Raw genomic sequence first — 24869 nt, 5'->3', positions numbered from 1 at the left:
ATTGAATGATTTCAGTTCCCTGTTCAGTTTGGTTCCATAGTCCACAGTATGCCTAGCTGGTCAGGCATAAGATTGTTACAATCATGGACAGTGGGAGTGAAAGTAAGACTTAGGCCAAGCCTTCGGGATTCGTAGGTCATCAGAGGAGAGCAAATTACTCATGCCATGGTCAGGTGTAGTTAGAGCTGAGTTCTTTTTGCGGGTGTTTGTTGTTGCGTCGCTACACGGGACTTTACGGTGAAGTGAGGTAGGGGGGTCCTAACGGCAGCAGCTAGGGCAGCCCGGTAGCTGTTGCTGGAGTCTGATCATGTGACTTTCAACATGGCCACCGCCTTGGCTCAGTCCAGGAAGGGGCGGAGCCTGGGGACGGGGTAGGCTAAGATTCAGGTTAAAGTGGGAATTAGCTCGCAGTTACACAGACATCTTATCATGGAGGCGAACGGGTTCGGGTGAGTTCTGCGCACCATGCGATGGTGGCCAGCGGGGCTTCTGACCTGAGTCTTCCAGCTCAGGGATCTGTCCCTATACCCTCCTTCTCTCTGGAGAGCCCCCAACCAGAACCCCAGAGTCTGGAATCCCGAAAATTCTCTAACGATGGATTCCTGAGACCTTCATTTAGGAGATGCCCCCAGGACTTTCAAATCCTCAACTAGGACCCCTGTTTCGGGACTGTCAACTGATCGCTCCTTCGCTGACTCCCATACCCGGAATCAGCCTACTTTATACTCCCCGTTCCTGTGATTTTCTGGTCCAGAGACCCTTAAACTATCCTTTCTGGGGTTTTGTCGCCCTACCCCCCAGTCCTTCCAGTGGCTTCGAGCTGGGGGAAGCAGGGTCTGAGTGTAGGGTAGAGGCCCTTGCTTGGGCCCGTCTAGCCTTGTGCACCACCTGATAGGCAGAGAGGAGGCGGAACGGGCGGGGAGCCGCAGCGTGGGAGCTGGTCTGGAGAAAGCAGATAACGGTGCTGGACTGAACCTGCCTCAAGAACCCCAGCCTTCCCTAGCTGACTGACACCTACCCACCCTTTATCCCCGCCCCAACTCCCCATCTCCAGACCCCAGACTTTCCCGGAGCTGAAGAATGACACATTCCTGCGGGCAGCCTGGGGAGAAGACACAGACTACACTCCAGTTTGGTGCATGCGGCAGGCAGGCCGCTACTTACCAGGTCAGGGTCAGGGCCTGAGAGTCTAGGTAAAACTCTGGAAGGTGGAAAGTTTTTGAGGGGCAGGGGAGGGCTCTAGAGGTTCCTCAAGGTTGAGCTTTGCCTTCCCTCTCCTGTTTACAGAGTTTAGGGAAACTCGGGCTGCCCAGGACTTTTTCAGCACCTGTCGCTCCCCAGAGGCCTGCTGTGAACTGACTCTGCAGGTGAGGGGGTGGGGGGCCCACAAAAGAGGGAGGGGTTTATGCCCCTAGATCGCTACCTAGCAACTTGTCTTCGATTTCCTATAGCCACTGCGTCGCTTCCCTCTGGATGCTGCCATCATCTTCTCCGACATCCTTGTTGTACCTCAGGTACCCACTCAAACCTGATTCTGGAATGGATGAAAAAGGGCAAAGGCAGTCAAGGCTCAAGATGAGCACTTACCCTCACTGGACAGAGGGAAAAACAGACTGGCTGGAAGAGACTGAGTTTGGCTGAACTTTATTTTCCTTTTCTCTTTCCTGGCATGGGTTGAACAGAGCCTTTCCTCTGGGAGTTACAGGTTGGGAACACAGATGTTTTCTCCCCCTCCAGGCACTGGGCATGGAGGTGACCATGGTGCCTGGCAAAGGGCCCAGCTTTCCAGAGCCATTAAGAGAAGAACGGGATTTAGAGCGTCTCCGGGATCCAGCAGTAGTGGCCTCTGAGCTGGCCTATGTGTTCCAGGCCATCACGCTTACTCGACAACGGCTGGCTGGGCGTGTGCCGCTGATTGGCTTCGCTGGTGCCCCGGTAATGTGGAACAGGGCAGGGATTTGGGCATGGGGAAAACACTCTGGCAGGTCTGGTGTAGACAAGGGAAGGAAGTGTCAGTCTGGCTTCTACACATGTGACATTCCCTTTGTATCCTTTTGTAGTGGACTCTGATGACATACATGGTTGAGGGTGGCAGCTCAAGCACCATGGCTCATGCCAAGTGCTGGCTTTACCAGAGACCAAAGGCCAGTCATCAGCTGCTTCGCATCCTCACTGATGCTCTGGTACCATATCTCGTGGGGCAAGTGGCTGCTGGTGCCCAGGTGAGTTCTGAGGGAGAGACAAATGGGCTGGGGTTTAGTGTATAAGGAGGACCAGAAGCAACAGAGTTCTCTATACCTGAGAGGGTGGGTGTGTTAATGGCAGGCATGGAAGAAGCTTGGCCTGCAGTGATCTGGCTGAAGCAGCTAAGTCCACCCTGACACTGGCAGGGGCTTAATGCTTCATGTGTTCAAAGATCAAAGCTAGCACTGGGATCTATAGGAAAAGGCAAAAATTTTTGACTGGAACTGGGTTTATATGCATAGGTAGTATGAGGGGCTGAAGTCACTTGGGGAAAATTAAAGCACATTCTGTGTGTAGGGCCTGAGATATACTTCCTTTTTGTGTGTTATGCATTTCTCTTCACTACCCCTAACTGTAGGCATTGCAGCTCTTTGAGTCCCATGCAGGGCATCTCGGTCCACATCTCTTCAGTAAGTTTGCACTGCCCTACATCCGTGATGTTGCCAAGCGAGTGAAGGCCAAGCTTCAGGAGGCAGGCCTGGCACCAGTGCCCATGGTAAGAGTGGGGATGGGGTGAGTGAAGGTGTGAGTGGAACTTTCAGGGTAAGTCCTGTGTGGACTGAAATGACCACTGGAGGGCAGCAGAGGTAGGTTAGTGGGCATAGCAAAGCACCCTGTAGCCTCAGAGATCTGCCCTTTCTCCCAGATCATCTTTGCTAAGGATGGACATTTTGCCCTGGAGGAGCTGGCCCAGGCTGGCTACCAGGTGGTTGGGCTTGACTGGACAGTGGCCCCAGAGAAAGCCCGGTAAGTAATGGAGGATGAGGTGGAGCAGGTGCAGCTACCGTTATGTGCAGTCACCAGAACGTGGCATTGACTCTGCTTCCAGGGAGCGTGTGGGGAAGACCGTGACCTTGCAGGGCAACCTGGACCCCTGTGCCCTATATGCACCTAAGGTAACAGCCAGTGTCCCTATGTGTGTCTGTGAGTTTGTCTCTGTGCACGCCCATGACTGTGGGTATGATTGCGTTATATTGTGTGTTGTTATGATGTCTGTTTGTCCCTCCCCTGTATCCCATACACACCATGTGAACTCTAGGAATGCAGGAATTTCTTTTTATTGTTGTTCATTTGTGTTTTCTTAGTGCCTGGCCCATCCTAGGCATCCAATACATTTTTTTGAATTAATGACTGAATGAGTAACAGAGTGGAAGCATACCTACATGTATGTGTGCCACTATTATGTACAGGGAGGACAGAGGCTTGCTGGCCCCCCTGTAGCCAGTGCCCTGTTGGTCCCCCAGGAGGAGATCAAGTGGCTGGTGCAGCAGATGCTGGATGACTTTGGGCCACAGCGCTACATTGCCAACCTGGGCCATGGACTTTACCCTGACATGGATCCAGAGCATGTGGGGGCCTTTGTGGATGCTGTGCACACATACTCACGTGTGCTTCGACAGAACTGAGCATACACCTTTTCCTTCAAGGCCCACTAACACAGATGATTGTTTTCAGGGGAATAAAAGTTCCAGAGTTGGAGTCGAGTATGTGGTTTTGTTTGTGAAAGATCTGTGCCCTTATCCTCAGTTCCTTCTTAGCCTCTGCTCCTTCCTTGGGGCCTCTTTCTGCATCCTCTCCCACAAGTCATGGGAACTTAGATCGTAATACATACTGTAGGACTTAATGTCACGGCCCTCACCACCACCTTTCCCTTACATCTCCAAGCCCCAGAGCTACATGGGCTTGGATAGAGCTTCTTAACAGCTGGAGCTGTGACATTTGCAGAGAAATTGGGTCCCCACAGCTTATGAAGCCAAATCAAGAGGGCATTGTGTCTGGGGAGAGGAGAATAGATCAGAGAGGGGCACAGAAATGGCTAGAATATTTCATAGAGGATTGTCAAGGAAGATGGAGTCTAGATAAGCAGGGAGAAGCTGAGAGGCCTTCAGCTTTGATTCAAAAAGACATAAAGACTCAGAGCTAGGTTGCTAAGAATTAGAACCTTAGACTTGCATCATTGAGGCAAGAAGGCCTCTGAAGCCAGAAGGCCTGTGGTGCCTTGCTCAAGGTTGCTCTGCCTTCTTTTCTGAGCATGTCCTCTAATTTTCTTAGGATTTTGGTGTTTCTGCCCATAATCATGGTACCTACTTCCTGGAACAAGGCTCTGAGCTGCCTGTGAGCTCTGGAAACGGGGCTGGTATAGCAGGAAATTCTTCATTTGTCATTCCACATCTTAGACCACGAGAAATCCATTGTACTACAGACCTAACCAGCTCCCTGTCCCCCGCCAGGGCAATGGTGGATAGAGAAAGGCCCCATTTATTGAGAGAACACAATTTCTGAATTTAGAAAAATGATCTTTTTTTGTGATCCATGATTTATTTATAGAAAAGCACTGTGAATTCACTTGCTAAAAAATGGCAATCGTGATACAGAAATGGGAGTGGCTTTTTTTTTTTTTTTTTAACCAACCTATTGGGCTAAGAGGTTGTAAGGGCCCATGGCTGAACAGTAAGACTTCAGTAGCTACAAACAGCAAATACAACTTACTGGTTAATGTGGAGAGAGAAAAAAAAGTGACACAAACAGCCCATCAAAGAAAGGAAAATAGAGCAGAGCGGTCTTTCTTTCGCACTCTAGCTATACCACCCTTTCCCTATCACACCCACCCGCTACTTGGGAACTAAAACATGAAACAGTAAACACCAAGACACTGGCATCCAAATGACTTCTGAATGCCCTTGCTACCTCCTATGATAATTCCAGGCTGAGCATAGGGTCAGGAAGATAGCAGGAACATCATATACTGTGGAGGTCAGCCAGGGCTAAGACGGATTGCCCACTAGGGCTAGAAACTAGTTAGAAAGGGAAAGGCCAAGTGCATCCCAGCCCTAGCCTCCAAATCAGCAACCAATGGGACTGTGACAAGCAGGCAGAGGAAGCTTGAGGTAGAGAGGCAGGGGAAGAAAGCAAGTTCAGGGTGAGAAGAAAACGGGTTGAAGGAGCCACTCAAGGTAGAGGGAGACGAGTGCTTACAAACTTGTTAGGTGAGAGAGAATGATGAATAAAGGAGGCACAGAGATGGGGAATATGTTTAGCTGGTGAGAGACTCAGGAATGGGGAAGAGAGATGGGGCAAAAAAGAGAAGGGACACATTCATGCAGATCCTCAAACATGAATTCACAGACATACCTACATGTTGAAATACAGTTACACATATAGCCAGATCAATGGAGAGCAGGCATACACACAGACAAAAACCTGTTTCTACACATGCACTCATGTGCCCAGATACAACAAACATGAACACATATAGATATGTATGCTTATGTGTTCACAAATGTGTATACCCTTGCACAGAAACGCAGTCCAGCACACAGACATGTATTCACACAGACAGATACACAAATATATGCACACATACTGGCATGCACAGATATATTTATGCATACAGACACGTACTTAGCCATACAGATAGATACACACGCACATACATAATTAGAGATGAAACCAGTCACTAACACAAAGGTGACCAGACAGATGAATATTATGAGCTCAGTGGCCTCCCAGAACTTTACTTTCTCCCTGCACTTGTTTCTCAGGAGCTCAGCAGGCTCCTCGAGAGGCTGTGAGGCATGAGCAGAGCTCCAGTGTCCTCATGGCTTTGTGCGGCAAAAGTCTTAAGTCCAGTCCTGGCTCTGCCCTCATCCACCTCTGGGCTAAAGATGCCCGTCTGTAGGCTGGGGTTTCTGCATAGACTAGACTTGGGATTTATTCTAACTGGCCATTCTTCTCCCTGCCACCCCTACTCTTCTGCTGCCAACAGCTTATACTGTGTAAGGGAAACCTGAGAAACGGTTGTAAGTCTCCTCAGAAAACAAGCCTATCTTCCCACCCACAGCTATTTCAAGTACCCATCAAATTAGAACCAGAATTATAAATAGTTACAACTTTACAATGTAATTGGCAACACATATATTTACAGTACCATAAATGCTTCTGTTTCTCTGGTTATGCAATCCCTGAGACGGAACAGTGTTTTGTGTTTGCCGAGAGAGAGGGCCTATGCCCAGGACACGCAGGATATAGGGGCGTGAGGTGGCATGTTGTAGGGATTCTGATCGATCTGCAGGGCCCAGCTCCTCCAGGAACAGTGGGCTATAGTGAGAACCTTGCCAAGGCAGGCATATTGGCTAGAGTTGGACTCTACCCACGCTTAGCCCTGTGGTCCTTTGGCGTCAGCCACAGGTGCTTAGAGTCCTCTCAGGGTGGACAAATATTTCAGTGTCCTTGGCCTGACCTGATGGTACCTGGGAGCCCAGGCTCCCCTAGCAATGAGCTGTCTGCTTTCTCAGCCAAAGCGCTCTCGCACCAGCAGCATCAGCTTCTTCTTGCCTTTGTAGATTTGTTTGAGGTTGTCAATGAACTGGGCAAACTGCAGGTGGCCATCCTGGGGCAGCAGGAAGGTCTCTCGAGCCTTGCTCAGAAACTCAATGAACTCTCCGTAGTGGCGAGGGCTGATGTGTGTCAGGCGTGAGTGTGTGGTGTTGATGTAGGCATTGATGGTGGCGTCCAACAGCTGGCGCAGTGGAGCTTTGTCAGTGGACATGAGCTTTCCAGAGCTGCGGCGGCCTGGGATGCCAGCCAGGCCAGGGGCAGTGACTGTGCAGCGCCGCAGGATGTCGGAAAGCACTGTGGCACAATGCACGCTCTTCACCACCAGGGGAATGAGGGCTGCCAGCTCATTCTTGCCCAGAGAGTGGCTGAGGGCACACGCCCAGAGCACATCATTGATGGCCGGGTGGGTGTCCTGGTTGTATGCCAGGTTGAGATGGCTCATGGCCAGTGAGGCCAGCTTGAAGGCACGTAGCGGGTAGCCACGGAGCTCCATGTAGCGAGCGATGGTGAACAGCTGTGAATGTGTCATGCCACCAGCGGCGGCATCAATGGCGATCTGGTAGGCTGCCTCAAAGGCAATGTGGTCTTTCTCACAGAGTGTAAGGGCTGATAGGGCACAGCTCTGTGGATCTTTCATAGCACACTGCAGGGCCAGCGTGCGAGCACAGCTAGCCAGCTCCTCCCGCTGTGGATAGTCAAGACTGAGGCGCAGGATAGTGGTGTGGGATACGGCTGTGGCAGCCACAATGCTTGTAGCCTCGGTGGGGGTGAAGAGGGTGTACCAGCTTTGCAAGATGCTCACCAAGGCCCGCACACCTGTCAGGGAGAGCCTGAGCTCAGCCGTGGCCATCCGGGTCCTGATCCAGGTCTGCTCAGATTATCATTTGGGGTCAGAACTTGGCCTGCAGAGATGAGTTCTCCCTCCTCCTCAGCAGCCTTGAGATGATCTGAGGCAAACCAGGGCAAGGGGAGCTTCCCGGATGGCCAAACCCTGTTTGGGGTCTCTCCCCATCCCTTCCTTTCCCAGGTCAGAGGATTGAAGGTCTCAGCTGGTGCTCTCAGCCCCTCACAAGGATGGAGCCGCAGAGCCTGTGGTTTGCTTGCCCCAGACAGGGGCTGCAGATCTGCCTGGGGGTCCTAGCTGATGTGTGGCCTGCCAGGGTAGTCTTGTGCTGGGGCTTTGGGCTCTAGATGGGGTCCTGAGTCTCCAAGTTGTTTGGAGTTTCTCAGAAGTATGGACAGGGACTGGGACCAAACCATCAACTACCTCCCAAGGGCATACTTCAGTACTGGTGGTTGAAAATTCATTCTCTCAGACATGTCTCTGATCAGAGGGTCAAAGTGCTGCTGACATCAGGGTATAGTCCAAGCAGAGAGGGCTGAGCTTAGGCTGACTGAACAGAGGCCATCTTCTACCAGTAGCCCATCCTTTCTTAGGCCATCAGTAATAGGAACATGAGAGCTCTAATGATTTGTTGTCCTGTCCCAACAGTAAGGCTTAGGAACTCTTTTACCTTGGGGGTAGAGGGAGGTGGGAGACTCACCCACTTCTGTAGCACATGTCACCAACCACCGCACCATCTCCCGGCGCCTCCAGTTAAGGGTTGATAAGGTCATCCTCATCACCTGGGCAAAAAAGAGGCATTCCCCCTGGGTTAAGCATAACGGTTATGAACCCCTCCTGCCTACTTTCCCTTGCCATTCATTTACGCAACAAGTATTTATTGTGTGCTTTAAACAGCCATCTCTCCCCTGATAAGTACAGACAGGTTTGCTTAATTTCTTCCCCACCCCTCCTACAAATCAGACAGAATGAATGCTTCACTGATGACCTGTAATGAATAAAGTCCTATTACCACACCTTGACTGACTTGGAAAAATGGGGTTGGGGTGGGGAGAAGATATGGATCCCATGGAACCTAGAGCTACATTGCTTCTGGCCTTAACTTTAAAATGGAGTCCAATTCATAGAGTTCTTACCTTGTGTCTGGTCTAGAAGTTGTGTTCTGGGACACAGAAAGAACCAGACTTGGCCTATGCCCAGTGCCCCTGGGATCTATCTTCTACCAATTGTCACTAGGCCAGAAGCCTAAAGCTGGGATGGCCCACTCCTCCATACCTGTAACCCCAGCTCGAGGGCCACGTTGAGCAGGGTGCTGTCAGTACTACTGTCCGTGGGAGTAGCAATCTTGAACGCATCTTGGGCCAGTTTGAAGATGAGGGAGGAAGAATGGATGTGCTTCTGTATTGCTTCCAGGATTGTTCGGAGCCTCACAGTGTTCCCTATAGGTGCCGAGAGAAGGGGCAGGGACAGGGTCTTCTTTAAAGCTTCCCTGAACGGTCCACCAATCACAACAGGTACTGATTGAACTGGCTGCTATCAATTCACTGAATGCTTCTGGATGCTACCATCCTTTCTTGATGATTAAGTTCTGTCTCTACTGAACCCACTGGAGGCTGCTTCCTTCCCCAGGCACCCACATGAATTCACTTCTCTTCACCTTTTCATCTGCCTCTACCTCTCAGCCTCCTTTCCCTCAGGCTCTTTAGGTCCCAGAAATAATTTTCCTAAACACTTGAATTCTGAGAACTACTTATACAGGAGACAGGAAGCCATATTATTGCCCTCGAAGTATGTCAGTCCCATTGTTAGCCTCTCTGGAGCAAAAAGGAGCTGGGCCACCAGTTCCTATTCAGTAGGCAAGGATTCTAAAACCACTAGTGCACAAAGTTAAGGAATACATCAAAGGAAGGGCATGTATACCATTAGAAGTGAAGTTCACTATATGAAGGCAGTATGGTGTATGAAAGATTGCTGTTTTATGAAGGGATAAAATATGAAATAACAATAGAACAAAAAGTAGGTCTTGTTTTACAAAGAGGTACAGTGGTAAGAATACATAGGTTTTGGAGTAAAATACATTGGAAATTGAACCTAGTTCCGACACTTACCAGCTTAGTTACTTCGTCTATAAATTGGAAACAATAGCCTTTTAGGGTTGTTGTGGGAATTATAAATTATTTGTGTATAGTTAATATTCTGATTTTATTTTTATAAAAAAAGATAAGTAGCAGTGTGTGTACAGTGTGTGTATGTGCATACATATGAATAGAAAGTTGCCAGGGATATTTATACCAATGTCTTAGTAGTAGTTATCTTTGGGTGTCAGGATTATGGGAGAGATTACCTTTCTTCTTCTGGCATCTTTAAAAACAACTTTAAATCAATAGACTTTGTTTCAAAAGCAGTTTAGGTTTATAGAAAATTGATCAGATAGTACAGAGTTCCCATATGCCCTCTCTCCCCACTTCCAGTTTCCCCTATTATTATTGTCTTACATTAGTATGGTACATTTGATGAACCAACATTCATACATTATTAACTAATGTCCATAGTTTACATTAGGGTCCACTGTGATTACACAGGTCTATGTATCATATGAGATACAAATGCTGAGTATCATGGATCCACCATTACTGTAGCATACAGAATAGGCTCATTGCTCTACAAATCTCCTGTGCTCCACCTATTCATCCCTCTCCTGATTCTTCCTGCACTAGTGATCTTTTCACTGTCACTATACCACAATGTAATGTACTTGAAATTATAGCATGTAACCTTTTCAGACTGGCTTCCTTAAATAAGCGATATACATTTAAAGTTCGTCCATGTTTTTTTTGGTAACTTGATAGCTCATTTCTTTTTATTGGTAAATAATATTCCATTGTGTGGGTATACCACACAGTTTGTTTATCCATTCACCTTTGGCAGGTGTTTCCAGTTTTTGGCAATTACAAATAAAGCTGCTATGAACATTTTGTGCAAGTTTTTGTGTGGACATAGATTTTCAACTCATTTGGACAAATACCTAGGAACGCAATTGCTGGATCATATGATAAGACTATATTTAGCTTTGTAAAAAACTGCCAAACTGTCTTCCAAACTGGCTACACCTTCTTGCATTCCCAGCTACAATGAGAGTTCCTGTTGCTCCACATTCTCACCAATCTTTGGTGTTGTCAGTGTTTTGAATTTTAGCCATTCTAATAGGTATATAGTGGTATCTCACTTTTGTTGTAATGTGCTTTTCTCTAATGACATATGATGCTGAGCATCTTTTCACATGCTTGTTTGCCATCAGTATATCTTCTTTGGTGAGGCATTTGTTCAGGTCTTTTGCCCATTTTAAAATTCAGTTTTCTTACTGTTAAGTTTTAAGTGTTATTTGTATATTTGGCATACAAGTCCTTTATTAGATAAGTGTTTTACAAATATTTTCTCCCAGTCTGTGAGTTGTCTTTTCAGTTTTTGAAATTTTCCATTTTAATGAAGTCCTATTTATTTTTTTCTTTCATGGATTGTGTTTTTGGTATTGTATCTAAAAAGTCCTTGCCAAACCTAAAGTCACTTAGATTTTCTCCTGTTATCTTCTGTTTTATAGCTTTGCATTTTACTTTATGTCTATGATCCATTCTGAGTTAATTTTTATGAAAGGTGTAAGATCAGTGTCTATATTCATTTTTTTATATGTAAATGTCCAGTTTTTCTAGTACCATTTGTTGAAATGACTATTCTTTGCTCCTTTGTCAGAGATCAGTTGACTATATTTGTGTAGGTCTATTTCTGAGCTCTCTATTCTGTCCCATTGATCTATTTGTCTATACTTTTGCCAATACCACACTGTCTTGATTACTGCAGCTTTATAGTAAGTCTTAAAGTTGGGTACTGTTAGTTCTCCAAATTTGTTCCTCTTTAATACTGTGTTGGCTATTCTAGGTCTTTTGTTTTTCCATATCAATTTTAGAAAGAGTTTGTCAATATCCACAAAATAACTTGCTGAGATTTTGGTTGAGACTGTATTGAATCTATAGATCAAGTTGGGAAGAACTGACATAAAAACAATATTGAGTCTTCCTATCTATGGACATGGAGTTATCTATTTAGATCTTTTTGATTTTTTATCAAAGTTTTATAGTTTTCCTCATAGAGATCTTATACATATTTTGTTAGGTTTATTTCTAAGTCCTTTCTTTGGGGGTGCTAATGTAAATGGTATTGTATTTTTAATTTCAAATTTCAATTGTTCATTGCTGGTATATAGGAAAGTAATGGACTTTTGTATCTTGAGCTTATATCCATGGTATAACCACGTCTTAGTTCATTTTCTGTTGTTGATTCTTTGGGATTTTCTACATAAACGATCATGTCATTTACAAACAAAGACAATTTTATTTCTTTCTTCCTAATCTGTATACCTTTTATTTTCTTTCTTGACTTACTGCATTAGTTAGAGCTTCCAGTATGATGTTGAATGGGAGTGGTGAGAGGGGACATTCTTGTCTCATACATAATTTTCAGGGGAAAGCATCTAGTTTCTCTCCATTAAGTATGATGGTAGCTGTAGGTTCTCTGCAGATTTTTTTCTTTTTAAAGATTTTTATTGGGGAACTGGGGGATGGGAACAGCGCTGGGGAATTGGGGGACGGGGAACAGACAAGTTGCCGTCCTTTTGTTCTTTAGTCTAGTTGTGGAGGATATCGCTTCACTGGCCCATGTTAGTATTATGCTCATTGCGCTCTTCCCGGTGAGGCAGGCCGGTGGTTGGACGGCTGCCCACGGCAGCTCACAGCAGCTCATGCCGGCTGCCTGCTGCTCACGTTGGCTGACAGCCACTCACAGTCGCTCATGGCAGCCCACTGCATCAGGGGCTGCAGCTTACGCCATCGCCGGTGACTCACGGCAGCCCAGCTCCAGGTTGAGCTGTTGTTCACCATCTTAGCTGTAGAGGGCAGTGTCACTGGCCCTCATGTGGGATCCAAACTGGGGCCCTGCTGTTCAGAGCTGGCGTCCAAAGCCAACTCTTAACCAATGCGCCACTCAGCCAGCCCCTGCAAATAGATATTCTTTATAAAGCTGAGTCAGTTCTCCTCTACTAGTATGCTGAGGTTTTGGGTTTTTAAAATCATGAATAGGTGTTGGATTTGGTCAAATGATTTTCTTGCATCTATCGATATAATCATGATTTTTCTTCTTCAGACTGTGGATGTGAGGGCTGGCCGAGTGGCTCAGTTGGTTAAGAGCGTGCTCAAGAGTGTGAGCTCTGAGCAACAGCAGTTCGATTCCCAAGCATTGCTGAGCTGCTGCTGAGCTGCCAACAGGTGACAGGATGGCTCAGCTAAAAAAAAAACACCCAAAAACCAAAAACCGAAAAACAAACAAAAAAAGAGACTGTGGATGTGGATTACATCTTCAGACTGTGGATTACATTAATTTTCAAGTGCTTGAACCAGCCTTGCATACCTGAAATAAATTCCACTTGGTTATGGTGTATAATTCTTTTTTATACTTTGTTGGATCCATCTTGATAATACTTTGTTGAAGATTTTTGCATTTCTCTTCAAGAGTGATATTGGTCTTTCTTGTATTATCTTTATCTGTTTTTGGAATTACAGTAATGCTGGCCTCACAGGAAGTTAGGAGGTTTTCTCTCTGCTTCTATTTTTTGGAAGAGATTGTAGAAAATTGGTATCATTTTTTCCCTTAAATATTTGCTAGAACTCACCAGTGAACTCATCTGGACCAAGTACTTCCTGTTTGAAAGATACCTGAATCAATTTCTTTAACATATTTAGGCCTATTCAGATCTGTGTGAGAGTTTTAGTAGACTGTGTTTTTCAAGGAATTGGTCCATTTCATCATTTAAGATATCAAATTTGTGGGCATACAGTTGTTCATTATTTCCCTTTATTATCATTTTAATGCCCATGGGATCAATAATGATGGCTTCTCATTTATAATACTAGTAATTTATTTCTTCTCTTTTTTTTTTCTTGGTTAACCTAGGTAGAGGTTTACCAAATTTAATGATGTTTTCGAAGAAGTAGCTTTTGCTTTCATTGATTTTTCTCTATTTTTTTCCAATTTAAATTTCACTGATTTCTGCTCTAATTTTTATCATTCTTTTCCTACTAGCTTTAGGTTTATATTGCTCTTCTTTATCTAGTTTTCTAAGATGGAAGCTTATTTATTTTATATTCCCCCAGTTTTATTGAGACTTAAACGACTTAACATGGTGTAAGTTTAAGGTATACAATGTGATTTGATACATGTATTGCAAATGATTATCACAATAAGATTACTGTATTTCCCCATGTATAAGACGCACCTTAATTTGGGGCCCGAAATTTGAAAAAAAATGTATTACATAAAGTTATTGAACTCAAGTTTTAATCATCATAAAATTTATACAACTCTTCATCACTGTCAAAAAATCTACAACCACTGTATAAGATGCACCCAGTTTTTAGACTCCAAATTTTTTGAAAAAGGGTGCACCTTATACATGGGGAAATATGGTAGTTAACATCTATCACCTCACAGTTACCTTTATTTTTGGGTGTGGTAAGAACATTTAAGATTTACACTATTAGGAAATTTCAAGTATACAGTACAGTATTGTTAACTGTAGTCACCATGCTGTCCATTGGCTCCCTAGAACTTATTCATCTTATAACTGAAAATCTGTACCCTTTGACTAACATCTCCCCATTTCCCCTATCCCTCCGCCCCTGCCAACTACCAATCTACTGTTTCTATGAATTCAGCATTTTTAGATTCCACACATAAAGTGAGATCATATAGTATTTGTCTTTTTCTGTCTATTTCACTTAGCACAATGCATTTAAGGTTTATCCATGTTGTCACAAGTGACTGCACTTCCTTTTCTTCATGACTGAATAATATTCTTGTGTGTGTGTGTACCACACTTTCTTTACCCATTTATCAATTAGTGGATACTAAGGCTGTTTCCAAATCTTGGCTATTGTGAATAATGCTGCAATGCAATAAACATGGAGGTACAGACACCTCTTTGAGATAGTGATTTAATTTCTTCTGGACATATACCCAGAAGTAGCATTGCTGGATCATATATGGTAGTTTTAATTTTTTGAGGAACTTCCATACTGTTTTCCATAGTGGCTGTACCAATTTACATTCCTACCAACAGTGTAAAAGGGTTCCTTTTTCTCCACATCCTTGCCGGCATGTTATCGCTTGTCTTTTTTATATTAGCCATTCTAACATGCGTGAGGTGATAGATTGATTTAAATCTTCCTTCTTTCCTAAAATATGCATATACTGCCATACATTTCCCTCCAAGCACTGCTTTTGCTGCATCCCGCACATTTTGATCAGTTGTATTTTAACTTTCATTTACCTCAAAATATTTAAACATTTCTTGACTTCTTTGACCTATATGTTACTTAGAAGTGTGTTGTTTGATTTCCATGTATTTTGGAATTTTCCAGTTTTCTTTCTCTTATTGATTTCTACTTTAATTCCACTGTGGTCTAAGAGCATACTTTGTATGATTTTTATTCTTGTAAATTTATTAAGGTGTGTTTTATGGTCCCAAACGTGGTCTCTCTTGGTGAACGTTTAATGTGAGCTTGCGAATGTGTATTCTGTTGTTGTTAGATGAAGTATTTTATAAATATTAACTGCATCAGTTAATAGTGCTGTTCAGTTCAAGTATACCCTTACTGATTTTCTGTCTGCTGGATCTGTCAGTTACTATAGAGGTATGTTGGATTCTCCAGCTTATTACAGATTTGTCCATTTCTCCTTGCAGTTCTATCAATTTTTGCCTCATATGTTAGGATGCCCTGTTGTTAGATGCATACACATTAAGGATTACTATGTCTTCTTGGAGAATTGACCCCTTTATCATTATGTAATGCCCCTCTTTAGCCCTGATAATTTTCCATGTTTTGAAGACTGCTTTGTCCGAAATTAAGTACTCCAGCTTTCTTTTGATTTGTTGTTACCATGGTATACCTTTCTCCATACTTTATTTTGTTGTTGTTGAAGAAATCTGACTGTGGTTAAGATATAATCTTAAAGATGAAAATAATAAACTGGGTAAACTACTATGCATGCTTTCCTGGTAGAGTATCTTTTCCAGAGACTTCCTGCTTTCAGTGCAGCTAGTCTGGTAGTGAGTCTACAGGGTATGGAAAGTGAGGGCCAAAGTGTTGACATCACATTTTTTTCTTTTAAGCCCTGGACTCTGTTTTAGTAGAAAACATTTTGAAAGGAAAATCATATAAGCTAGTCATAGAGAAGTTAAATATCTGTGTAAAGGTACTGGGATAAAAATGAAGCCGGTGCTGTTTGGTGTTTGTACTTAGGATTCATTTGCTTGTTCAACACTCTTTATTGGTTCATTTATTTATCTGTGGTAAAAAATATATATATAAAATAAAACTCACTATTTTAACTATTTTTAAGTGTACAATTGAGTGGCACTAATCACATTCACTATATTGTATAAATATTACCACTATCTATTGCCAAACTTTTTCATCACTCCAAACAGAAGCTCTGTTACCCATTAAGCAATAACTACATTGCCTCTCCCCTCAGCCCCTGGTAACCTCTAATCTACTTTCTGCCTTTATTAATTTACCTGTTTTAGGTATTTCATGTAAGTGGATCATAGAATATTTATCCTTATGTGTCCGGATTATTTAGCATAATGTCTTCAAGGTTGCCCCATGTTGTAGCATGTATCAGAAACATTATTTCTTTTTATGACTTAATGCTATTCCATTGTATGTATATACCACATTTTGTTTATTCATTCATATGTTGATGGACACTTGGGTTGTTTCCAACTTTTGGCTATTGTGAATAATGCTGCAATGAACATTGGTGTGTAAGTATCTGTTTGAGTTTCTGTTTTCAATTCCTTTAGGTATATACCTAGGAGTAGAATTGCTGGGTCATATGGTAATTCTATTTAAAAATTTCAGGAACCATAAAACTATTTCCCACAGCAGCTGAACCACTTTATATTTCCACCAGCAATGTACAAAATTCCAATTTCTCCACATCCTTGCCAACACTTGGCATTATTTTTAACAACAGCCATCTCACTGGGTGTGAAGGGGTATCTCATTGTGGTTTTGACTTGCATTCCCAAATAACTAATGATGTTGAACATCTATGTGTTTATTAGTCATTTATATATCTTCACTGGAGAAATGTCTCTTCAAGTCTTTTGTCCATTTTTAAATTGGGTTGTCTTTTTGTTGTTGATTTGTAGTTCTTTATATATTCTGTATATTAAGCCATTATCAGATATATGATTTACAAATATTTTCTCGGTTCTGTAGGCTGTCTTTTCATTATCTTGATAATGATCTGTGATGAACAAAAGCTTTTAATTTTGATGAGGTCCTATTTACCCTTTTGTTGTTGTTGCTCATGTTTTTGGTATCATATCTAAGAATCCACTGACAAATTGAAGGTCATGAAGATTTACCCCTATGTTTTCTTCTATGAAGTTTATGGCTTTAACTCTTACATTTAAGTAATTGATTCCCTCCTGTTACTTGTAATCTATCTGTGCCTTTAATGTGGGTTTCTTGTAGACAACACAGTTGGGTCTTTCTTTTTTTAAAATCTGCTGTCAGTCTGTGTTTTAATTGATATATTTAGACCATTTACATTTAAAGTGATTATTGATATAGTTGAATTAATATCTATCACATTTCTAACTGTTTTCTATTCATCGCACTTCTTTTTTTTTTTTAATTAATTTATTTTTTTTAGCTGAGCCATCCTGCCACCTGTTGGCAGCTCAGCGGCATCTCAGCTTGGGCTGGGAATCAAACAGCTGTTGCTCAGAGCTTGCACTCTTGAGCAAGCTCTTAACCAACTGAGCCACTCAACCAGCCCTGTTCTTTGTTTCTTTAAAAAAACAAAAACAAGGGCCGGCCGAGTGGCGCGACGGTTAAGAACTGGCTTGGGACACCAGAGGGCCCCAGTTCAGATCCCACATATGAGGGCCAGTGACACTGCCCTCCACAGCTAAGATGCTGAACAGCAGCTCAACCTGGAGCTGGGCGGCCGTGAGTCGCTGGCGATGGCGTAGGCTGCAGCCCCTGTGGCAGTGGGTTGCCATGGGCTACCATATGTAACCAGCAGCCAGCGTGAGCAGCCAGCAGCTGTCCAGAAGCCGGCGACTTGCCTGGGAAGAGCACAATGATGGTGCCAACTTGGGCCAGTGAAGCAACGTCCTCCACAACTGGACTGAGGAACAAAAGGACAGCAACTTGTCTGTTCCCCTTCCCCCAATTCCCCAGCGCTGTTCCCATCCCTCCAATTCCCCAATAAAAATCTTTAAAAAAACAAAAACAAAAATTCCCTCTTTTCTGCTTCCTGTGACTTAAACTCAGGATTTTATGATTCAATTTTCTCTTCTTTTATATTAATTATACTTCTTTTAAAAATTAAATATTAAAACAAACTATATTCTTCTAAAATTATTCTTCAAAATTTAAAAATTAAATAATTAGGGCTGGCTGAGTGGCGCATTGGTTGAGTTGGCTTGGGACGCCAGCTCTGAGCATCAGGGCCTGGGTTCGGATGCGGGCCAGTGATGCTGCGCCCTCTATAGCTGAGTTGGTGAACAACAGCTAGACCTGGAGATGGGCTGCTGTGTGTCGCTGGTGACGGCGTAGGCTGCAGTGAAGCTGGCCAGCAGCTGGCATGCGCTTTCATAAGCTGCCCTGAGCCATTGTGAGAGACCGTCCAATGGCTGGCGGGTGACTGCCTCACCCGGAAAGAGCGCAATGATAATACCAACATGGGCCAGTGAAGCGATGCCCTCCACAATTAGACTGAAGAACAAAAAGGACAGCAACTTGTCTGTTCTCCTTCCCCGATTCCCCAATAAAATCTTTAAAAAAAAATAAATAATTGTTTGTCCTAGACTTACTGTATACATTTACAACTAATCAAAGTCCATTTTCAAATGTATCACTTCATAAGTTACCTCATAATAGTATTCTGTTTTTCCCTTCATCTGTATTATCATTGCTGTCATTCATTTCACTTTTATTTAAGCTATTATCACTCAATACATTGCTATTATTATCTTAAACAAGAAGTTATCTATTAGTTCAATGAAGGACTTTTTAAAAACCCAAAGGTTTTATTTTACCTTCATTTATTCCTCTTCTAATACTCTTCCTTTTTTAATGTAGATCCGAGTTTCAAGTCTGTATCATTTTTCCTTCTCTCTGAAGGACTGACTTCTTGCAAGGTAGGTCCACTGGCAATAAATGCCCTCATTTTTTTTTTAATAAGAAAGTCTTTATTTCTCCTCTACTTTTGAAGGATAATTGATTTGGATACCAAATTTTAGATTGGTGTTTCTTTTCTTTCAGTACTTTAAATATTTCACTCTATTCTCTCTTGCTTGCACAGTCTTGTGAAGCGAAGTTGATGTAATTCTTATCCTTGTTTCTCTATAGGTTAAAGTGTTTTGTTTTTTTCTGGCTTCTTTCAAGATTTTTTCTTTGTCTTTGGTTTTCTGTAGTTTGAATGTGATATTTCGAGGAGAAAATTTTTTGGTATTATATTGCTTAGTGTTCTCTGAGCTTCCTGGATCTGTGTTTTGGTGTCTGTCACTAATTTTGGAAAATTCTCAGCCATTATTACTTCAAATATTTTTTCTGCTCCTTTATTCTCCTTCTGGTATTCCTATTATGCATATGTTATATACCTTTTCTAATTGTCCTATAGTTCTCAGATATTCTGTTCTGGGTCTCCCCCATTCTTTTTTTCCCCTTGTATTTCAATTTGAGAAGTTTCTATTGATGTTTATAATTTAAAATTTTGGAAATACACATGGTTCTATATTGAAAAGATACAGAAGGTAAATAATGAGAAGTTCTTTCTTCCCCCTCACTTGTCCCTCATTCACCCAATTCTAACCCCACAGGCAACCAATATTATCAGTTTTTGTATTATTTTCTAAAATATTCTGTGCATAAGAAAATATTATCTATTTCCTCTCCTTAACCCCCCCCCACAAATGGTAGCACAGTATACACAGATTTGCATGTTATTTCCCCCTATATATCAATATATCTTTGTGTGTATCCCATATTAGTACATAAAGTGCTTCTTGTTCTTTTAAATGGCTGTATAGTATTCCATTTGTGGATGTACAGGTCCACAACTACTTATTTTGGAATTCAGAATTTTTAAGTTACAGAAAGATAATTTGTACATATATATATTTTCAGAAAGATAATTTGTAAATAAATATATATATATATGTATAATATTTGCAGTGGGCCTAAGGCAGCATCCCATAATTAAACATATTATTATTTGTACAGTGAATGTATGAATATTCACACTAGGTGGGATGAAGAGCAAAATTAGTATTATAGTTTATCAACACAATAATAAATTGATAAATGAAATGGTATGATATATACCATAAATACTTGGTACTCTTTATTTCTATAAACATTTAATAAAACCTCAAACCAAACTAAATATCTGTACATATACATGCAATAAATGTGTTACATTTGGTTTCTTTATGATTTTTGACAACAGGCTTAATCAGCATTGCTATTATCATCAAAGATTAGAGTTGCATATTTAATTACAGGCTAGGAATGGGATTCTTCAATGATGAAGCAACACTACAATAGCTGGCCATTAAAAAGGTGGCGTTCTAGGGTAATGTGTCTTATTAATATGGATTTCTATATAAGCAGTCATAATCTCTTTTTCACAGATAAATGTATATTATTCAAGGCCAATTAACTGCTCAAGCATTTTTTCCCATATTGTCTATGGAGATATTTTGCATTTGTGTTATATCTCATCATTGTCATCACTGCTAGCCTTTTACTTATTTGGGTTAACACCATTTTTGGAATTTTTCTAACCTGCTAGGAATGTACAACAGGTATATAACTTATAATATTCAGTCTTTTTTTCACAGTCAACTTGCTCTAACTCAGTGCTTCTATAACCTTGGTGAGCAATCATCTGGAGAATTCATTAAAATGTAGATTCCTGGGCTATACCCACAGAGATTCTGATTCAGTAGGTCTGGAGTTGGGTCTAGGAATTTACATTTCTAACAAGTTTCCAGGTGATGCTGATGCTGCTTGTCTACTGACCACACTTTGAGTAGCAAGGCTGTGACTTATTTAGACTTTTAGCCAAAACACTTAGTGTTAGTAATGAGACTATGTATATTATTAGTGACACGAAATTTTTCAAGGTCTTTTTTTATCTACAGGTTCACTTTTAAACATTATTGTAAGCCAAAGTCTCTGCCAAATATTTATCAATCACTCCAAGCATCAGCAATTGTGTAAATGGCATCATTAAGGTATGTCTGATCAAGCTTCTGCAATAACTCTTTTAGGAAGCCTTGGAAGTTAACTGCTGCAAGTATAGAATATAAAAATAAAAAATAAATATATTTTCTTTTCATTGGGAGTAAAATTTCTTAGAAGAAGTTCAGGAGGACTGTTTGTGGAATAGTGTTCTATGAATAAAATAATTATACAGTTTTCTTCCATTCTAGCTTGTGTGCAATGAGCTCATGTCATTGGTACAGATTATTGAGCCAGTTAGGAAGTATATTTTTAGTTATCCATGGTTTTTTTTTGTTTATATACTAACAAATAAATTATGAACAACTTTTGAAACATCTTGGATGTTGGCTTTTTCTAACTTTACCTGTCTGATGCATTGACACAACCTAGAACTTTCAACCTGTGCTTAGAGTCCTTAAAACCTCGTTTGCTCATCAATCATTGTTAATTTTTTAAATAAAAGAATACAGGTCAAACAGAGCTGTTTCATCAGCACTCTACATGTTTGGGATTAAAGTTTTCATTAAAAATTATCTTTAAAAATTTGTCAATAAAATTTTTGTCTACTTCATGATAAGCAGGAGATTCTTCATCACAGAAGTTCAGATATTTTATACCATGATGCTTCTTAAATTTCTGCAGCCAATCTTCTGATATTCTATACTTACCTTAAATGTTCAATCATTCATGGCATAGTCTAGCTTGTTTCATGACCAACAAACCAGTCAGTGGCATATTCACTCTGCTTTATTGTTATGTTCATTCAATCATGGTCATGTCAATATCTTCATTTTTTGCCCTCTGAAAAATTTTCTATTCTTCATTAGTTCTGGTCATATTTGTTTCTTTAAAACTTCAACACTTTGTCTTTCTATTATTTCAAGTCATATGTGGTGTTAATTCCTACACCTTATTCTTTAATAAGATGCCTCATAGACACACATGATCAAGATTCTATATTAACTCTATTTTCTGTGCTACTGATAATGACAGATGCTTCCTTTTCTTCTTATTCTGACCCACAGGAATATCTTCAATTTTATTAACATTTTTACAGGGCAATTAAACTCAAACTGAAAAAATACCAACAACATAAACAAAGAAGGCAACACAATATTAGTGAACAGCAGAGATGTATGTGACTGGTAAGCGTGCTGGGAAACTAATTAATGCCTCATTAATTTGTCTGGGTCAGGTTTTGCCATGAAACTTACAAAAAAAGTTTGGATGTTTGAACCTTTTCAGATTTTGGAATACCATGTTAGAGATTTTAGATCTAAAGTAATATATTTAATAAGTCTCCTGTTGATGGATATTTAGAATGTCTCAAATATTTTGCAACTACAAACATTGGAGTGAATAACCTTGTGCAAACATCATTTCACTTTTGTACAAAATATGTGTAAGATAAAATACTGGAAGGGAAATTGCTGGGTCAAAGGATATACGCACTGTAACGCTGATATGCTAAATTGCTCTCCACAAAGGATTACCAATCTATACTCCCACTCCACACCTTTGCAAACACAATGCTTTATCAAAATGTTTTATTTTGAATTTCAAACTTACAAAAAAGTTTCAAGAATAGTACAGAGAGATCTTTTCTTCCCCCTGAACCATTTAAAAGTAAGTAACTTATTTGAACCCCATCACTCCTGAAGACTGTAGTCTATATTTCTGGCAAACAAGGACACTCTTCTACATACCCAAAACACAATAATCAAAATCAGGAAATTAATATTGATATATTATATTACTACCAGCTATACAGACCCGATTCAAGTTTCACTAGTTGTCCCAAAATTGTACTTTATAGCAAAAGGATTTTATAGAAGATCACATGTTGCATTTAGTCTGTCATGTCTCTTTAGTCTTTGCCAATATGAAAAAATTCCTCAGTCTTCCCTTGACATTCATGACACTTTTGCAGATTGGACTAATTATTTTGTAGTATGTCCTTCAAGCTGGGTGTGCCTGATTTTTCCTCATGATTAGATGCAGACTTACATTTTTGGCTCTAGTATCACAAAAGTGATGCTGAGCTCTTACTGCTTCCTAACAGGAGATATATGATTTTGATTTGACCCATTACTGGTGGTATTAACTGAGATTACTTGATTAAAGTGATGTCTGTTAGGTTTTCTACTCTAAAATTACACATATTTCCTTTATGATTGACAAGTATTTTGTGGGGAGATACTTTGAGACTATGTAAATATCCCTCATCAAATATTCTCCCATTAGTTTTAGTATCCATCGATGTTTCTAGGCTGAGTGAAGTATTATGGTTGCCAAATGGTATATTCTCATTTCATCATTCCTTTCACAATCATCAGTTGGCATTCCACCCTACTCATGTATTTATTCATATCAGTATAAAATGCATGGATACTTATTTTATTCAATGGATTATAATCAGTTGCTATAACTACTTATCTATATATTTATTTACAGCTTTATTAAGGGTGATTGCCATACAGTAACAACATATATTTAAAATGTGCAAGTTGATAGATTTTGACAAATCTATATACCCAACAATCAAGATAATGGACATATCTATCAACCCCAAGTTTCCTTGTGACCCTTGGTTATTTCTTCTCTTCCATTCTAGCTTGCTCCAGCTCTCATCCCCAGGAAACCACTGATCTTCCTTTGGTCACTATAGTGTGCATTTTCTAAAATTTTATATAATGGAATAATACAGTATGTATCGTATTTCATTTGGTCTGGCTCCTTTCATTTAGCATAATTATTTTGAGATTCATCCATGCTGTACTGTGTACAAATAGTTCATTCCTTTTTCATTATACTGAGTAGTATTCCATTACATGGTTATATCACAGTTTGTTTATCCATTCACCTATTGATGGATATTTGGGTTGTTTCCAATTTTGGGTTATTAAAAACAAAAACTTAACAGACCAATTACTAGTAAGGAAATTAAATCAGTAATCAAAAACCTCCCAACAAACAAAAGTCCAGGACCAGATGGCTTCACTGGTGAATTCTACCAAGCTTTCAAAGAAGGTTAATACCAATCCTCCCAAACTCTTCCAAAAAAATAAAAAAGGAACTCTTTCAAAATCATTTGACAAGGCCAACATTACCCTGATATCAAAACCAGACTCAGGGCCGGCTGAGTGGCTCATTGGTTAAGAGTTGACTTGGGAGCACGAGCTCTGAACAGCAGGGCTGCTGGTTCGGATCCCAGTGACGCTGCGCCCTCTACAGCTAAGATGGTGAACAACAGCTCAACCTGGAGCTGGGCCGTCGTGGATTGCCAGCAACGGCATATGGCTGCCATAAGCTACCAGGAGCGGCCAGCAGCCAGTGTGAGTGGCTGGCAGCTGCTGTGAGCTGCCTTGAGCCACCGTGAGTGGCCAGCCAATGGCTGACAACCAATCTGCCTCAGCCGGGAAGAGTGCAATGATCGTAATACCAACATGGGCCAGTGAAGCGATATCCTCCACAGCTAGACTGAAGAACAAAAAGGACAGCAACTTGTCTGTTCGTCTTCCCCAACTCCCCCATGCTGTTCCCTCCCCCAATTCCCCAATAAAATCTTAAAAAAAAAAAGGAAGAAGAAAATTACAAAATTATAGGCCAATATCCCTGATAGATATAGATGCAAAAATCCTCAACAAAATATTAGCAAAATGAATTCAACAATACATTAAACAGATCATATATCATGATCAAGTGGGAAATATTCCAGTGATGCAAGGGTAGTTCAACACCTGCAAATCAGCCAATGTGATACACCACGTCAACAAAATGAAGGATGAAAATTATATGATCATCTCAATAGATACAGAAAGAACATTTGACAAAACTCAATATCCATTTATGATAAACTCTCACCAAAGCGTGTATAGGGGAACGTGCCTCAACATAATAAAGGCCATATATGACAAGCCCATAGCTAACATCATACTCATTGGTGAAAAGTTGAAAGCTTTTCCTCTAAGATCAGGAACAAGACAAGGATGCCCACTCTCACCACTTTTATTCAACATAGTATTGGAAGTTCTAGCGAGAGCAATTAGGCAAGGAAAAGAAATAAAAGATTTCCAAACTGGAAA

General features: G+C 41.1%; 2 protein-coding genes across 4 annotated transcripts in view; one reads left to right on the top strand and one right to left on the bottom strand.

The window, feature by feature from the left end:
- The first annotated feature begins 301 nt into the window (after nucleotides 1-301).
- UROD (uroporphyrinogen decarboxylase) lies at nucleotides 302-3728 on the top strand. 3 transcript variants are annotated; one of them, XM_019630932.1, is made up of 10 exons: nucleotides 302-449; nucleotides 1055-1167; nucleotides 1288-1367; nucleotides 1452-1514; nucleotides 1738-1935; nucleotides 2061-2222; nucleotides 2603-2740; nucleotides 2891-2991; nucleotides 3074-3140; nucleotides 3489-3728. In XM_019630932.1, exons 1-10 carry the CDS (start codon nucleotides 430-432, stop codon nucleotides 3648-3650), a joined length of 1104 nt encoding a protein of 367 aa, XP_019486477.1. In that variant the 5' UTR covers nucleotides 302-429; the 3' UTR covers nucleotides 3651-3728. The 3 variants fall into 3 exon arrangements, with proteins under 3 accessions (XP_019486477.1, XP_019486475.1, XP_019486478.1); XM_019630930.1 differs by lacking the exon at nucleotides 3489-3728 and having other exon boundaries at nucleotides 323-449; nucleotides 3074-3464; XM_019630933.1 differs by lacking the exon at nucleotides 1452-1514 and having other exon boundaries at nucleotides 324-449.
- A 103-nt stretch (nucleotides 3729-3831) lies between these two features.
- ZSWIM5 (zinc finger SWIM-type containing 5) overlaps nucleotides 3832-24869 on the bottom strand; it is a 184097-nt gene continuing 163059 nt past the window's right edge. The window contains exons 12-14 of the mRNA XM_019630899.1: nucleotides 8702-8956; nucleotides 8127-8208; nucleotides 3832-7398 (exon numbers count right to left, since the gene is read on the bottom strand). Of these exons, the coding sequence (XP_019486444.1) occupies nucleotides 6536-7398; nucleotides 8127-8208; nucleotides 8702-8956 (1200 nt within the window). The 3' untranslated portion in view covers nucleotides 3832-6535. The remainder of the gene's footprint in view (nucleotides 7399-8126; nucleotides 8209-8701; nucleotides 8957-24869) is intronic.

The sequence above is a fragment of the Hipposideros armiger genome, unplaced genomic scaffold (genome assembly GCF_001890085.2).
Source record: "Hipposideros armiger isolate ML-2016 unplaced genomic scaffold, ASM189008v1 scaffold_965, whole genome shotgun sequence".
Taxonomy (NCBI): domain Eukaryota; kingdom Metazoa; phylum Chordata; class Mammalia; order Chiroptera; family Hipposideridae; genus Hipposideros; species Hipposideros armiger.
The sequence above is the reverse complement of the archived record's forward strand: the minus strand, read 5'-3'. Positions and strand labels throughout refer to the sequence as shown.

Excerpts from the sequence above, each read along its gene's own strand:
- UROD (XM_019630930.1), top strand. The coding sequence starts at position 430 with ATGGAGGCGAACGGGTTCGG. Across the intron at positions 1,168-1,287 it reads GGCAGGCCGCTACTTACCAG|AGTTTAGGGAAACTCGGGCT; the intron begins GTCAGGGTCAGG and ends TCCTGTTTACAG. Across the intron at positions 2,741-2,890 it reads GCCTGGCACCAGTGCCCATG|ATCATCTTTGCTAAGGATGG; the intron begins GTAAGAGTGGGG and ends CCTTTCTCCCAG.